General features: G+C 38.1%; 2 protein-coding genes across 2 annotated transcripts in view; one reads left to right on the top strand and one right to left on the bottom strand.

Moving 5' to 3' along the window:
* Nucleotides 1-15,066, bottom strand: part of Twin (twin) — a 133,734-nt gene that overhangs the window by 46,609 nt on the left and 72,059 nt on the right. The window lies entirely within an intron of this gene.
* LOC110375357 (uncharacterized) lies at nucleotides 2,950-5,113 on the top strand. The gene is made up of 3 exons (XM_021333436.3): nucleotides 2,950-3,511; nucleotides 4,274-4,365; nucleotides 4,578-5,113. The coding sequence occupies exons 1-3, from the start codon at nucleotides 3,112-3,114 to the stop codon at nucleotides 5,037-5,039; spliced, it is 954 nt and encodes a 317-aa protein (XP_021189111.3). The 5' UTR covers nucleotides 2,950-3,111; the 3' UTR covers nucleotides 5,040-5,113.

Genomic DNA, 15,066 nt, shown 5'->3' with positions numbered 1-15,066 from the left:
CTACGCTACGCACAGCTACCATTTGTATGCGACAACAAAAACGTAATTACGAACGTGCACACTCAGACATGTCTTAGAAAAAACCAAATGACAGTGATAAAATACAATCACTTTCGAATAGCATACCGTGCGAGTTGAATGTAAGTTTTGAATGCAAATGAAAAAAATAAACACAACAAACAACCAGTTTAGAATACGAAGAATTGATACAGAGGTAGTTTCATACAATGAAATGAAGTTGTTACTTTTAAAAATAAATATTCCCCGATCGTCAGTTCAGGTAACGACGTTACACAAAACAGTAAAGAAAAAAAGGTCCAACCATAACATTCTATATTTTAAAATGTGGCGCCTCTTTTTGTAGAAGATGATAGCTTTGGAAGAGGTTAGGCTTACCGTACGCTCGAGCTTCTGGGGCTTACCTGTAACAAAGAATGGATTATGTAATAAAAATGCTAAATGTGTAATCAGATACAATGAAATTATAACTTAGAATGGGTCAAAGAAGCTTAAAGGAAATAAATATTTTAACACCATGAGCATACAAAGTCACCACTCCATGTTCAATGTCAGAGGTAGCGTGGGAACTTTTATTAATATGACTAAGATAGGTCATGATTATGATACAAATATTTTACTTGAACCAGATTAATATGTAGCAAGTCACGCTTCGATTGATTTATGCAAAATAAGACTCAACCGTTTATTGGTTGTGTGTCAGGTCACGATGCTGCAAAACTCTACCAAGGATATTATAACAATGAAATGTGAGAATTCCAATATGGGTTTAAAGCAGTCGACGGTAATATAGAATTGACTGAACCACTGAGGTGCAAAAAAGGTATGTCAATGCACAAAAATGTGCACAACCTTATACAATTTCACAATTAAACCGATATATATATTACTTCTTTCAATAACATTCAAGCATCCAACATGTACGAAGAGCAAACAAAACAATAAATTCATAGTAGCGGTTCGGACATAACAATAACTTGGTCAACATTCAAGTGCGCCAACGCCCGCTTTCAGAAGAGTTCGGCTTAAATCAACGTCACAGCGTCGACCGACAAGAATAATGGTGACCATTAACTTTCATCACTTCACACACACGCGAATATTTCAATAAAACCCGGATTTGAATGGGACAATAGTTGAAACATTGCTTTATTGCTTTTCGAACGCCGGAGTAGCGGCCTCCGCAAGTCAATTTCTGTGTGATACGCTGAGCTCATACTGATAACTATGAGTACATTCATCATTTATACAAGAGACCTACATGGTTGTGAATTGGTAATGCCTTGTTTATTGTTTCTATCTGCATGCTTTATGGGACATAGATGTCCAAATCAACGCTTGATTAGAAACTAATGTTGTTGATTTAGGTGCGAATTCAATGTCAAGGTACTAAAGAACTTATTTCTACGGTTTTGTTCATGAGGGAAATCTGATTTATACAAGCGAAATTTATAAAAGCAATAATAAAATATTTGAATTTACGACTTTCGGATTACGTTGTAGTAAATTGAATGAGTAACGGTGGCAATTTAAAAAGAATAACGTCGTGAGCTAGGCGAATGAATATTCATGGAACGGAACCATTTGCATGAGTAATTGATAGAAGTAAAACATTACTGTGACAGGTTAATCGTGCTAATTGAACTGGGCGACATTATCTTGGACCAAGAAAATGCTGTATGCACGCATAGCGTTAAATGGAATTGTATTAACGGTATTATAATGTTTCACTTATCTCCAAGTGGACACTTGAGATTTTTTTGTAATTAATTATATTATCGGTTAAGGCGGAGGTTAAAAAGATACCAGACTGAGCTATCAGTTCGTTATTTCATTAGTGCATCAACAAGAGTCCTGTTCATATTATATTATGTTTGTTATTTTATGTTTCAATGTAATATGTTAGACAACCCGTCGGTACTCCGTACCAGGTTACGTTACTAGGATGCATAGAACACAATGAAGCAAGCGTTCACATGAGTTTACATAATATAAGAGGTTGTGAAGACATAACAACTACTAGCTAGGCTAGACAACAAACTCGACGACAGATATATCCTTCCAAGGAAAACCTACATAAAGCCGGTACGTTTATTGTAATTATCTTTCGTACATCTGTGTTCGACGCGTGTGAACGACAACATAGGAGTGCATCGCATGACTAATCTACCTTCTTAGCATTCACACAGCGAGCTGAACTTTACCGATAACATGAATCGCATGCATGGTACAAACGACAGACAACCGGCACGGCCGCTGATGCATACGACTCGTATTCTCATGTCTTTATCTAAACTGTTATCTAACACTCCATCATCTGGACGTCACATTCACGTATTGGCGTTCAGCCAGAGATATCCTAATAACAGATGAAGATGGAGAGACTGGATTGCATCTCAATGATGTTAAAAAGCTTTTGTATAATATTGATCAGCGATTTGACCTAGACTGTCCTTTGTAAGAGACATTTTTATGACCTGTATAGACCTCAGTGAACTGCCTATCCACCCACACCGAGCTAGTTTCTGAATTATAACCGGGTACGGGCAGCATGTAATGTTCTTATTGCAACAATGACTTCCTTACGGGTCTTGGAATTTATCATTTGTATTGTAAGCGGTTAGGATCAACTAAATCTGGTTGCAGCGTAAACAGGAAGTAGAGTCGGAGGTTGATACGCGTTGGATAAATCCTGTTGAAACAGAGTATTACCACAGATAGTACAGACATGTACGGATATTCTAGTGGCTCGTTCTGTGGATAATTTATTTATTTATTGTTCGTGTATTGTGTATTAACAAAACACTGGCGCCACCTAGTTTATAACATGTCTATGGAAATAATGTATTTACAAAAATAAATGTTATCATTTATCATGTAGTGGCCACCATTCGTCAACGATGCGCGGCACGCATTCGTCCGAACAAACAACATCGCAAGCCTCATTCATTCCAACACAAGTTTAGAGCGATGAAGACGACACGCTACAGTAACAGTACGTGGCCGTAAACACGTGATAAACACGCGCACTACGATAAGTGTATTTATTTGATTCGCTCGCACCCTAGCGCTTACGCGCATCGTGCGAAAGAGATGGCTGATCCGGGCACTCATTGGTTACTGCAACGCGTTCATGCGACGTCAGAGCGTAGGACAGCGCGCCGGCCGCCATTTTGTAACCAGTATAGCGTCCGCATGGAGCCGAATCAACGCGAGTTTCGTTGCAAGTGTAAAAATATGGTTACAGCCTTGAAAGACGGCTGGACTGAAGAAAAATGCATACAGCTAATACGAGAATACAGAATCAGACCGCTTTTGTGGGACCAAAAGAATCCGTTATTTTACAGAAAGGACAGTAAGCCGAAGGCTTGGGAAGAAGTAGGCAACGCACTAAATACTTCACCAGATGTATGTAAACACAAGATGAATACGTTGCTGTCGTCTTTCCGACGAGAAAAAGCCAAAATCATGCACAGCATAAAGGAAACAGGAGGTATGCAATCAAAACATTTCTTTAGTGTTATTTTTGTCGGCTTTGTTACATCATTCATAGGCATTTATTTATTTAAATTGGTTCACTTCAAGATAGTTGTATCTTAGCTACTTTTTTAGTTAACTAGTACTGACAAAATTAGCAGATCAATATATTTACTAGGATATATCATTTATTTAAATAAAACTACTTTTACGGATTTTATCGCGGTTATATTATATTATTTAATCCCGACGTTTCGGATCCTTTACAGCATCCATGGTCACGGGCAGACTAAGGTGTTGGTCGTCTTGATATATTAGTTACAAACAGCTACCCTACATTTTGTTAATTATTATTGACAATCCGATTCACGCAAAACGAGCTCACTGTATCCTTAGGTCGAGCAGTTGTAGGCTTGGATTTTGATTTAATAGTTTCTATGATGGGATTCCAAGCAGGTGGTATGACCCAGCCATCTTCTCTATTGAAATTTGGATGTTTTTTAATTTCAATAGCCTCGCGAATCATCCCAGGTAGGAATCGGTTTTCTTTTGCAAGGACTTGTGGTTTATCAAATCTGATGTAATGCTGGGCCTTGTCTAGTGTGTGTTCACAAACTGCTGACTGTCTGGAACGGCGGTGTTTGACATCGGCGATGTGTGGGATTAAATAATATAATATAACCGCGATAAAATCCGTAAAAGTAGTTTTATTTCAATGACTAATATTCGCGTAAGTGTCAGAAATCAATATATATCATTTATATTTGGTTGTTTACAGATACATCTCAAGCTCACAAAAGTATATGGTTCGCATTTAAAGATATGTCATTCCTTTTGGATAAAGAAAATGAAAGAAAGCGACAATTAAATGTAAGTTTTTACGATTCATTCATACCTAATTATAAATCAGTGGATAATATCAGTGAACCACATTCTTGGCTGGTTTTTAATAATGAGTATGCTTAGTTACAATAACATCCAGCTCGCCTATGACTATAGGTACTTATGTAATAATTTGTGTATCACCCGTGTAAGTAACATTTAAAAATGTTATCAACTACAAACCTTTATCATGATTTCAGAGTACAGATGACGACGTAGATGATGATGATGATGATGACGATTCTACTTCAAACAATCATTTGATAAGAAACCTGGAAACACCTGTGCCAATGAAGAGATGTCGACTTTCACTGTCTGTTCGAAAAGAGCTAGGCCAGAAAATAGCGGACTTAGGACGAGCACGTAATATTCAACCTGCTTTGCAATCAACACCAGGACCCAGTCAAACACCAGAAGAAAGAGAAGAGGAGATTAAATCATTCGCTACATTTATAGCCAGTAAAATGAAAAAATATTTAGACGGTACTAAAAACGCAGTACAACAAGCCATTTGCGACATTATATTTAAAGCCGACCAGAATCATTATGATCAAGATTGTTTTACTATAATTGATGACGACACAGATCCTCTCAACAGAGACATATATCATCTAACTGATACAGAAATTAAAGTGCAACATGACTCGGACAATAGTGATTAGTTGGTAGAAAAAGTGCAAAAATCCTAAATGGTTTATTTTTGATACTATGGAGAATAAAGTATATTTCCATTTTTCATGTTTGTTTTTTCTTTATAAATATTTCAAGACTGATACATAACACGGGTATATGTTCTGCTGTCAACGTTAACATGCAACACAGAATGCCTTTAGGCTGTGGTAAATTTGTAGGGCAAGGGACGGGCACAATGCGGCCAAGGATATCACGTATTAAAGAAGGGAATCTATTTAAGCATTTACTAATAGTCGAGTTAGAGCTTTTGTCTTGATTTATAGATGTCGTATGTTACACGAAGTCATTTTATGATACGTAATTTAATAATGTTTAATATTATTACGAAGGTGTACTCTGTCGTGAATATATATTATTAAACATAGATCATTAACATCCTACTTGAGTAACTCAATATTCATTTTAACGGATCTCCGACAAGTAATAATATTTCAATGACAGATTATCTTGCGATGATCAATAATAATGTTAATTGACAACGCTAAAATATGCGTGGACTGCGATTCAATGGAACTATTAGAATAAAACACAATGGCGTCTTATGTGGAATAGATTAATCGTAATTTGATCTGGCCACTTGTAACTATAGCCGCATGTTTAGCTTTAGCTTTAGTGACAAGTTAATAGCTTCCTTCATCATACTCGGTTAAATAGGGACGGGTTTGTTTGTAAAGGCTTACAGTAAATACATTTAATCCGATTAATTCAAAACTAGCATAACTAACAGTCCATCACAGTTTAGCTGAGAGTTAAGTAACAAAGTGTTTATTGTTCAGATATAGCATTCAAGCGAGGCGGGTTCCCTGGGGTTTGCATATGATTTATAATTAGGTAGATGTAGTAGTTCGTAGTTTACTGGTTTGTTTAAATCTGAACGTAAGAAGAAGACTAATCCGTAACCCCACAGCATTGAAGCAAGACGTTAGGAATGTTAAGTCGATCACGATATGTCCAGTAGGGCATGCAATTTCGGTAAAACAAAAATTACCGGTAAAAATTCGGTAATAAAAATATTTTTACCGGTAAACCGGTAAAACGGTAATTTTTGTATTTTGTTTAAATGTAATATTATAACAATAAGATTGGGTAGTCCTAAAGCAAAAACTAAATAAATATGCAAAGTATAAGGTGGTAAACGTTTTTTGTGACGTGGGCCGTAACAAAAAACATGTCAGTATCATCCGTACGCGATGTCGCCGACAAAATGCAAGAGAAACGGCTGCGATGGTACGGACATGTAAAAAGGAGTGACACCTGAGGACATCGGCAGTGTGAATGTGATAAGTACTCAATCTCAATATACCCGGTCAAAGGCGCAAAGGCAGGCCGAAACGGTGGTGGTTGAGTGTCGTAATGAATGACATGAAAATCTGCGAACTCGAAGAGGAAGATGTCTATTCAGGAGGATAGAACGAAGTGGAAGAAGGAAGATACGGAAAACCGACCCCGTCACAAGACGGGATAAACGTTAAGAATTACCGAAAAAAATATATATTTTTCATTTAAGTTTTTGTGGTAAATCATCAAATGACAGACTCTTTCCGTCTACCCATGTTGTTTAGTAGGCGTTTTATGGACCAGGGTCGCGGTAACTCTATCGTACAATCCCGCGGCCCCGGCAGGCCTTGGCGCTGCTGGGCCCCACTGGGTTTGCTGACATCTCCCTAAGGAGCCCGTGGAACAAAGCGGTCCGCTGACACGGGTCTGTTGTCTATATGCAGACGGTGGAACGATGAGCCACCCGAACTCACCGCCCACAGACCGACGCCTATGGTGGCCGGGAGTCGTATCTCGACCCTTGGCGCCCGTGGTGTCTTCCTGGTCCACTACAGCGGCTGGGATGAGAGATGCTACTCGCAGTCGCTCCGCCGTCTCCTTCTCGAGCATGACTGCTTCGCAGAAGGAGGCGACGACTTCCCATTCCCTCTCTCTCCGGACCATGGTTTGAACCAGGGAAGAACGCGAAAGGTCGCCGCTGACGACAATACGGCGCGGCGGTACCCTTCCCAGGTAGTGCACACCTGGACTGTGTGCACCACCGTGTCCTCAGAGCTGTCTGCATGGTGGTGAAGTAAAAGCCCTTGCTCAGTTAGGTCATAAAGTAGGTAAAATAAGCATTAGCTACATTTGTACCTAGTATGAGCTGACAGCTATGAGGAAAAACAGAATAACCGAATGAATACAATTTGTTTAGATTTTATAAATTATGATGAGAAAGAAGATTTGTATCTAACCTAGAGATAGTTAAGGACACACAAGTTTACTTTCCTAAAAAACAGCAACTTTAACACTCTTACAATACGTAATGTATGCAACATTACATCTTATTCAGGCTACATAACAAAGATTTGACGTTAAATGAACAATTGCTATATTTTATCAGAAAAACGTAAAAACCGGTAAATTACCGGTTTCATATTATTTTTACCGGTAATTTAAAACTCGCAAAAATGGGCGATTTACCGGTAAAAACGAAACCGGTTAACCGGTATTGCATGCCCTAATGTCCAGGATTGATCGATATTTAAAGTAAAGAAGCCTGCTGCTTCACAAGTTTATGTGCGAGAGCTTGATACGAATAAACCTGGAGACATTGTTGTCGGTTAGGTAGTTTTTTTATCAATAAAAGAAGTCACATAAACGTGACTTACCAATCATACTTTATCTCTAAATTTCTCATTCAATTGCAAATTAAATTCTTAACACGAAAAAGAAGTAAACCAATAATTTTATAATTTGTTCCGGCATCGTCGTGCTTACATGGTTAATTGTAAAAGGCGTAAAGCTATAATTAATTCATAGTCGCTTGGTGTTTACGACTGCTAATAAATATTACGATGATGTTTCAATGCAGGCCCGTACAGATGATTGATTTCATTCCCTGTGTGACTTTTATGTGCAGGTAAGTGTGATATTAATCTTGATCTAACAATGTTCGTCATAAATAGTTTTGTTGCGTAGTATTTATGAGATACTTTAAGGCTTAATGGTATAGCTGCCTTTATTCATTCAACACAAGTACCCACTACGGTTTTAGGGTCACGCGCGAAGAGTCCTTTAAACCTGTTTATCTACTGAGCAAACTGAATGAGCTCTTATTAGCTAGGCTGCTTTTGTGTCCAGCGTTCCGAAAGTGGGACATCGAATCGAAAGTCCCCAAGTGAGTCAGTTGGGAGCATTTTAGCTCCCCTTCATTACTTAGCAGTCCCGCATTCAAGTTACGCGGGTCATTAAACAATTTCAATAGGACTTTGAAACGCGGTTTCCCACAGATCTAATGTTCCTGGATGCGACATGTAATGTTTAAATATTTATGAGGTGTACGTTTAATGTTTAAGAATACGGAGATCATGTTTTAGTGGTACTACGTTAACTGTACGCTTTTCAGTGAGAGTATGGAAATTGTAATCATAAGGTAGCGGTATAGTAGGCATGGGAACAATAATGGTATGACAAGCATGTTAAATAAGCACGCTAAATTGATTAGATTTGGTGTAAAGGATTATAATAAATAAAATATTAAAGAATAAGCAAAACATACATGTGTAGAAAAATAATTCAAAATCATGCGGTTTGCATATAGCGTAGTTTTTTTTTTCAGATACTAAACCTTACTAAAACCATATACAAAATAGTACCAAACTTTTAACTTGGCGACCAGAATTTTATTCAAGGTATTACCGGACGCCACCCAGACACATATCCAATTCGATTTATAAAACGATCAAATTCCGAATATCCGACAGTCCTTCCAGAAATACATTTGTATATCTTCAGAGATTTTAGGACATTTTCTCTTATTGAACTCAATGAAAAGGCATCGCGAGATAAAGAAAGCGCTCCAGAAACTGAGATGTGCTCTGAATTCAGATTACTATGAAAAGAAACAAAACTGTTCCACACTCTGGATTTGGTTCGTAAATTTTGCCTTTTGCAACAAAAATATTACCAAACGAATCGGATAACTCCATTTTAAAAGAAGATTAAAAAATCTTATATCTGAATATTTGGTTACTTTTAACATTTATTTTAATCTAAACAGTATTTTACAAATCCAATTTTCACGTTTAGTGCATACTAAAAACTGAATCCACGGACCTCATTTTATGGAAGAATTGGTTCGGAATAAAAAAATAATTAAAACGGCCGGGGGATCGCCTGGGAGGATCAAACCGGAATACATCGTTTAAGGTTTGACCTCTATTGCCTGATCGTAAGCAAATTTCGTAACTGGTACGCCCACAAAGCCCTTCTACGTTTGCAGGTGTCCGGTCCGTTATATAACATCAGTATGTACAATATTGGTTACATATTAAATTGTATTGAATAAATTAGTGTTATATGGGCATATACGTATGGTTGACAATAATATATTCTGTGATGAGGACCGCGCCCTTCGCCTCAGTCGCAGAGCAACATATGGAGACTTGTCATGCGCTTCTACAGAATCGAGGTTACATTCATTTTGGTTCAAGACTACTTGACTATAAACAGCGGTCTTCAAATTAATTACATTTTCCAACTTTATACTGAGTCTTCTGTTGCCACGAACATCAAATAATACGTCTCTTAATACAAGAATTATACTTAATGACATAATAACAATAACAGAGTCTCCTAACAATTTCTGCTTTTTATTAGACAAGCCAATTTACTTCAATTATTCTTACAACAACAGACAGTATGGGACCGTAATAGCCTATTACTTTGGCGAAACAAGACCAATTACGTGCTAATAAAGACAATTACTTCGACACAGAAAAATTCTTTAAATGTCAGAGCGGTCAGGTCGACCGCAGAATATTTCCACAGGGAGTCTTATCTTGTCAAAAATCTACAACAATCCAGTTAGTAGCAGGACACACCCTGTCTCGAATATGAAACTGGCAACGTGCTCGATCTTCATTACACGCACAAATAACCCCTACTCATAAAGGTCACGAAGTAAACGAGTAATGAAAACAGACTCGAGATCTAACAAATGTAACTTATCGTGACATCGCCCACGCATGATAGCATCGCACCGACGACAATGGGCTCAAGGAATTGGGCCTTCGGGGACACATATTCTACTCGGAAACAATTTGTGTATGGCTTTTTATCTAAACTGAGATGTAATCTTATATTCATTTGAATAATGTACCTATTGTTAGAACCTGCTTGCCCCAAAGGTCTAGGTTAAGAGGAAAATATGTATGAAATGCTAGCTGCCTTTATTGTGATCGATAAATGAGTGTTTAACTGGAAAGCACTCCCTGAAGAATTAATTGCCCTATTAATTCGTGTTCTAATATCCTAGACGCCATGTTACAATGAAGGCATAATTTGTTGTCATTGTTTTACGACGCGATATAAAGGGCGGAGTCCACTCGGTCATCTATCATAATTTGTGAGTCAGCAAAACAATGTGGACTGTTTACATGTGAGACAGTAGGTAATAACGATTGTCTTATTGGTCATCGTAATTACGTGTTGGGCGCCTTGACGACGCCTTTATTACACAGATTTATTCTGGGCGTATCAATAAGTCATTGCTGATGAATCAGCAAATCTTGTCATCAGGTAATGATTGCGAATCAAATCTTTGTGCACGGATCTTACCTGGTTCATCAAAAATATATTCATACGAGAAGATTGTTAGAAAACTAAGTTTAGACGAGGCAGAATTGAGGTCCAAGTGGGATTACGTTAACGAGCTCATAATAGGATTACGTACTTCGATGTGTCCCAGTTTCGACGGCGCACCGTTACCAGTCAACCCACACCCGTCGGCAGTCTGTGACAATATAATGATTGTGTGTTTATCGGTACAACACATGTAAGTGCAGTAGACATCCAAGGCTCGAGTCATAGACTGTCTAGAGATCGGCCTGATATTTAAATGGCTTCAATATGAGTTCATAATGCCAATTGTATACCGCACTGTAATCTCGATCTTATCTTTCTAAGCGCTATTGTGTTATGATTACCTATTAATATTTTGATAGAAGGTGAAAGCTCGTGCATCTGTTATGAGCCGACGACAAATTTGAGTGGAGTACAATAATTTTCAATTCACATCACGCAGTGTAATTGAATGAACGGGCGGCGCGATCATGGACCGCGTGCCATTTCACTCGGCCGTGACTCACGAATTAGAGCTAAGTCGAGATCGTAATTATGCTAGAGTTATTTCGTGCACACCCACTCACCCAGACACTGCTAGATAACAAACGCATCATAAAACGCGGTAATTTAATCAGAGCTCAAATTAAGGCCAATAATGAAGAGTCCAATGTTGCTAAGTCGAAAGTCCGTAAAAGTGCTGAGTGCGTTTCTGATACAGCAAAATATATTTATTTGTTTATGTTCAAGAATTTGTGTAAATCAGCTGTACCTATTGCCAAACAAGCAAAACTCAAGGTTCTGAGATAAATTCTTAGCATATTTATTTGAATTGTAAATAAAAGAAATTATGTGACATGACGGTGAAACGTGGTAAGAGTTACTGCACACTAACAAGTCAAGAAATGGAAATTAAAACGGCGTAGCCAATCAAAGTCCACTTAAGCTATTCATACAGTATAACACGGCTTAAACGTTAGGGTCTTAAGAGCTTAGGCCCTAACGTCATTAAAACTAGATATGAAGTGGAGATTAGTTTAGAAAGTGTCGTGCCTCGAACAATAGGCAGAAGTGGAGCAGACAGCGACAGTGTTGCTCTCCAATTAACAAGATAAAGCGAATTGAGAGAAACAGCAGCCGAGCACAAAGATCAAACTAGTAATGAGGTGTTAGAAAGCCAACAATCGCTAGATGCCATCTTTAATATGCGACGCGTAGGATGATCAGGCAGACCTTACTATACTGCGGTGAGCACTAGAAGATTCATAATATCAGATAAATACCAAAGATTCATAGGGTTCATGTGGGCGGCAGTAGTTATCTATGACGAAGCATCGACATTTGAAAGAAGAACTGCATTCAGTTTTATGTTCACTGTCTTTACCATTTATGTAGATAATGTCAAATGTAAAGACAGCTACGTATAAAAAGACCCAAATAAGGAAGAAGGCTTACGAATAACATCTATAAATATTGTGAATGAGTGTTGATAGCAACGACTTAATAATAAAAGATTCTCATAAAATAAAATGTTAGGAAAAGTTTTTCGATTTACAAATGTTCATCTCCAAAAACACTTCATTCTGAATTTCCTTTGGTTGTCTTTTTGAATAAAGCATGTTACAATTTATGGCAGTTAAAATGAAATCATTGCAGTCGGTCATTTCACTTTACAAACAGCATATTGTTATACAGTTGGGTGACCGTTGCGCTCGCGCATTTGTTAGAGGTGCGCCGTCACCGGCCGACACGCCTGCGCCTCGTTGCACCGCCCTAATTATTTTCGGTGCTTGACTGCCTGACTTTGAACGTCCCACCCTGCATTGTCGGACCAGATATTTGTATCGGTACTTTCGTATGTCTCTACGTGCCATTCAGGGTACACGACCTTTTTAAATCCTTAGAGCATTCCAACATAAAAGATTTTTATGTATCCTGTCCGAAATTGTATTGATATGTCACAAATTACGCAAAATGTTATCGAATATACCTAATAAGCTCTTCTTTATTATAGCGATAAAAAGGATCGCAGTTATTGTGTATTCATCCATTTCGTATAATATAAATCGGATTTTGTCCCCCATGTGGTAAAGCATTGTAAATCTTATAATGACCGGAAATCACATAAAAACCAAGATAATAAAACAAAAGCTTAAACAAGTTTTTTGTGAAGAAGCCACTTCATTTAAATAGATCAGTGAACTAGTTTGAACGGCTATTTTTAAGAGATGGTTTAAAAAGTTCACCACCCACGATTATTTCCACAAAGAAAAACAAGTTGGACGGAGTTAAAGAAAAGAGTAATCCTAATAAGAAGTCGTAATTAACTGCCGTCATGAGCATAATCTGTTGGCACCATGCCCGATGTCAAGCGACAATTTTACATTTTTTACAGAAAGAGTTGAACAACTACGTGTCACGGGAAATTTATTGTAATTATCCAGATAATTTAAGTTCATCCTTTTACCAGAATGTTCTATTGTGAATACTTTACTAAAATTGGACGGAAATAAGCCAATGAATAATAGCTGTAATTATAATGATATTAGGTAAGGTCTGGCCGAGATGATTATACTAGATGAATTTAGTCAATCATAATCAGTTAGGGAACATCAAAGCAATTATAATTCAGGGAACGTTATCCTCGCAAATCGGTGTTTTATCACGTCTAAAACGAAACGGCGGGACGGAGGATCAACAAAATGAACATGATGTCACACGCAATTTATAACGACCTTCCGCTGTGGTCACGCCCTTCTAAAAACCTTCACGTAGCGGACAACATTAAAGCATAATTTGTATTATGTTCTTAATCAAATTTAAAATTCATTCGACGATGTAGATAACACATCATTTTTCATCATAATGTCGGGACGGCAGGTACGAGAGTAAATTTGTTCGTTGCCCGAGAGTAAACGGAAATTAATCAATCTGCTTTCAGCCAAGCGCCAGCGTTCGGCCAGACGTGAGGCGAAATTTCATTAGCTTACCTATAAACAATGACAGATATACGTACAATAGGTGACATGCTGCCAGAGATAATAGTTTCACCTATACTGAGTTAAGGTACATATTTATTTGTCACGTGACTGGCCAAAGAGTGCAAATAACATGAATGCATTTAAGTTATGTGAATGGGCATGCCAGAGGATATGCGCTCCAGTGCGCCTGCCTCATCAGATGTCCCCTTTGAAAGTCCAACCAAACGAATACCAATTTCACCGCTGCCAACTGGCGCGTACGATGAAATACTGGGAGTACTTTTCAAAGGATGAAATGTTTAATAAAACGTGACGTGAGTTGATGACTTTTCTTACGATACCGCTGGATATTTCATAACCGACGAACACTTTCGCTTCGCGGCTTCATAAATCCAGCTATCCGAACTAGGCAAAAACATGATGGCGCATCGAGAGACTTAGGAAATCGAGCGCAACTGAAACTTGTTGGGTAACCGTGCCCCTGTGAACAAGCACACGGCCCGGCTCAGCACATCGGCTTGCACAATGTGAACGATGATACAGAGACAGGAGCTTTGTCACGATTCGTGACACAAACACTGTGAAATATAATACAAGTGGGTTATTTAGAACGTGACCGCACCGCGATACATTACCTTCCATGCTGTGTGGCTATGCGCCCGTTTTAGGATAGAAATGGACACAGACCAAAACTGGTATAAAATATAAAAACCAGCTAAGAGCATGTCGGGAAAGGCTCATTGTAGGGTTTCGCAGTTTCCCGGTTATAGCTCATACTTATCCTGACCCCATCTTTTCGACTTTCGGAGTGATTATTTCCGAAAAAAATGTTTTTAGTAAACCTCTATTCATTTCTGAATACCTATCTGGTTGGAATAAAAAAAAACTCCCGAATTTACGTGGCTTACATCATAAAATACTTATCTGCACCTTTATTTTACCCAGCTCTCTAGTGACGGACAGACAGGCATGGCGAAACTACATATAAGGGGTCCTAGTTGACTACGGCACCCTAAAAAGAACGCACGTTAAAACTACGGGATGAAATGGTTTTAGCTGGGAGTAATAAATTTGAGTCGTTTTGAGAATTCCAGAGTGAATTCATAAAATTCCGTTTGAAAGGGCAAACTGGATTGGAGCTCTTATAAAATGTGCCATGGTATGTAGGTGCTTCTGGTTTTACTCCAAAAGCCATTCTCATAAACGACTGAGTTATAGGTATACTCATACAAAGGCATGATGTTTAGCAAGGATTTTAATGAGGAATAAAATATTATACATCCTTAGTTGAAATGTTTTTGGCAACAAAAGTGCAGTCCCTACGACGAAAATGGTGCTGCACAAACAAGCCAATGTCAGTTAATAATTTGTTGAGATGTAGTAGATAACCTTATACGTAGTCAAAGAAGGA

This window comes from Helicoverpa armigera, chromosome 14 (genome assembly GCF_030705265.1).
Source record: "Helicoverpa armigera isolate CAAS_96S chromosome 14, ASM3070526v1, whole genome shotgun sequence".
Classification (NCBI taxonomy): domain Eukaryota; kingdom Metazoa; phylum Arthropoda; class Insecta; order Lepidoptera; family Noctuidae; genus Helicoverpa; species Helicoverpa armigera.
The sequence above is the reverse complement of the archived record's forward strand: the minus strand, read 5'-3'. Positions and strand labels throughout refer to the sequence as shown.

Bases quoted from the DNA above. Each gene is read 5' to 3' on its own strand.
- LOC110375357 (XM_021333436.3), top strand. From the start codon at position 3,112: ATGGCTGATCCGGGCACTCATTGGTTACTGCAACGCGTTCATGCGACG. The intron at 3,512-4,273 runs GTATGCAATCAA...GGTTGTTTACAG, and splicing joins CAGCATAAAGGAAACAGGAG to ATACATCTCAAGCTCACAAA. The intron at 4,366-4,577 runs GTAAGTTTTTAC...TCATGATTTCAG, and splicing joins AAAGAAAGCGACAATTAAAT to AGTACAGATGACGACGTAGA.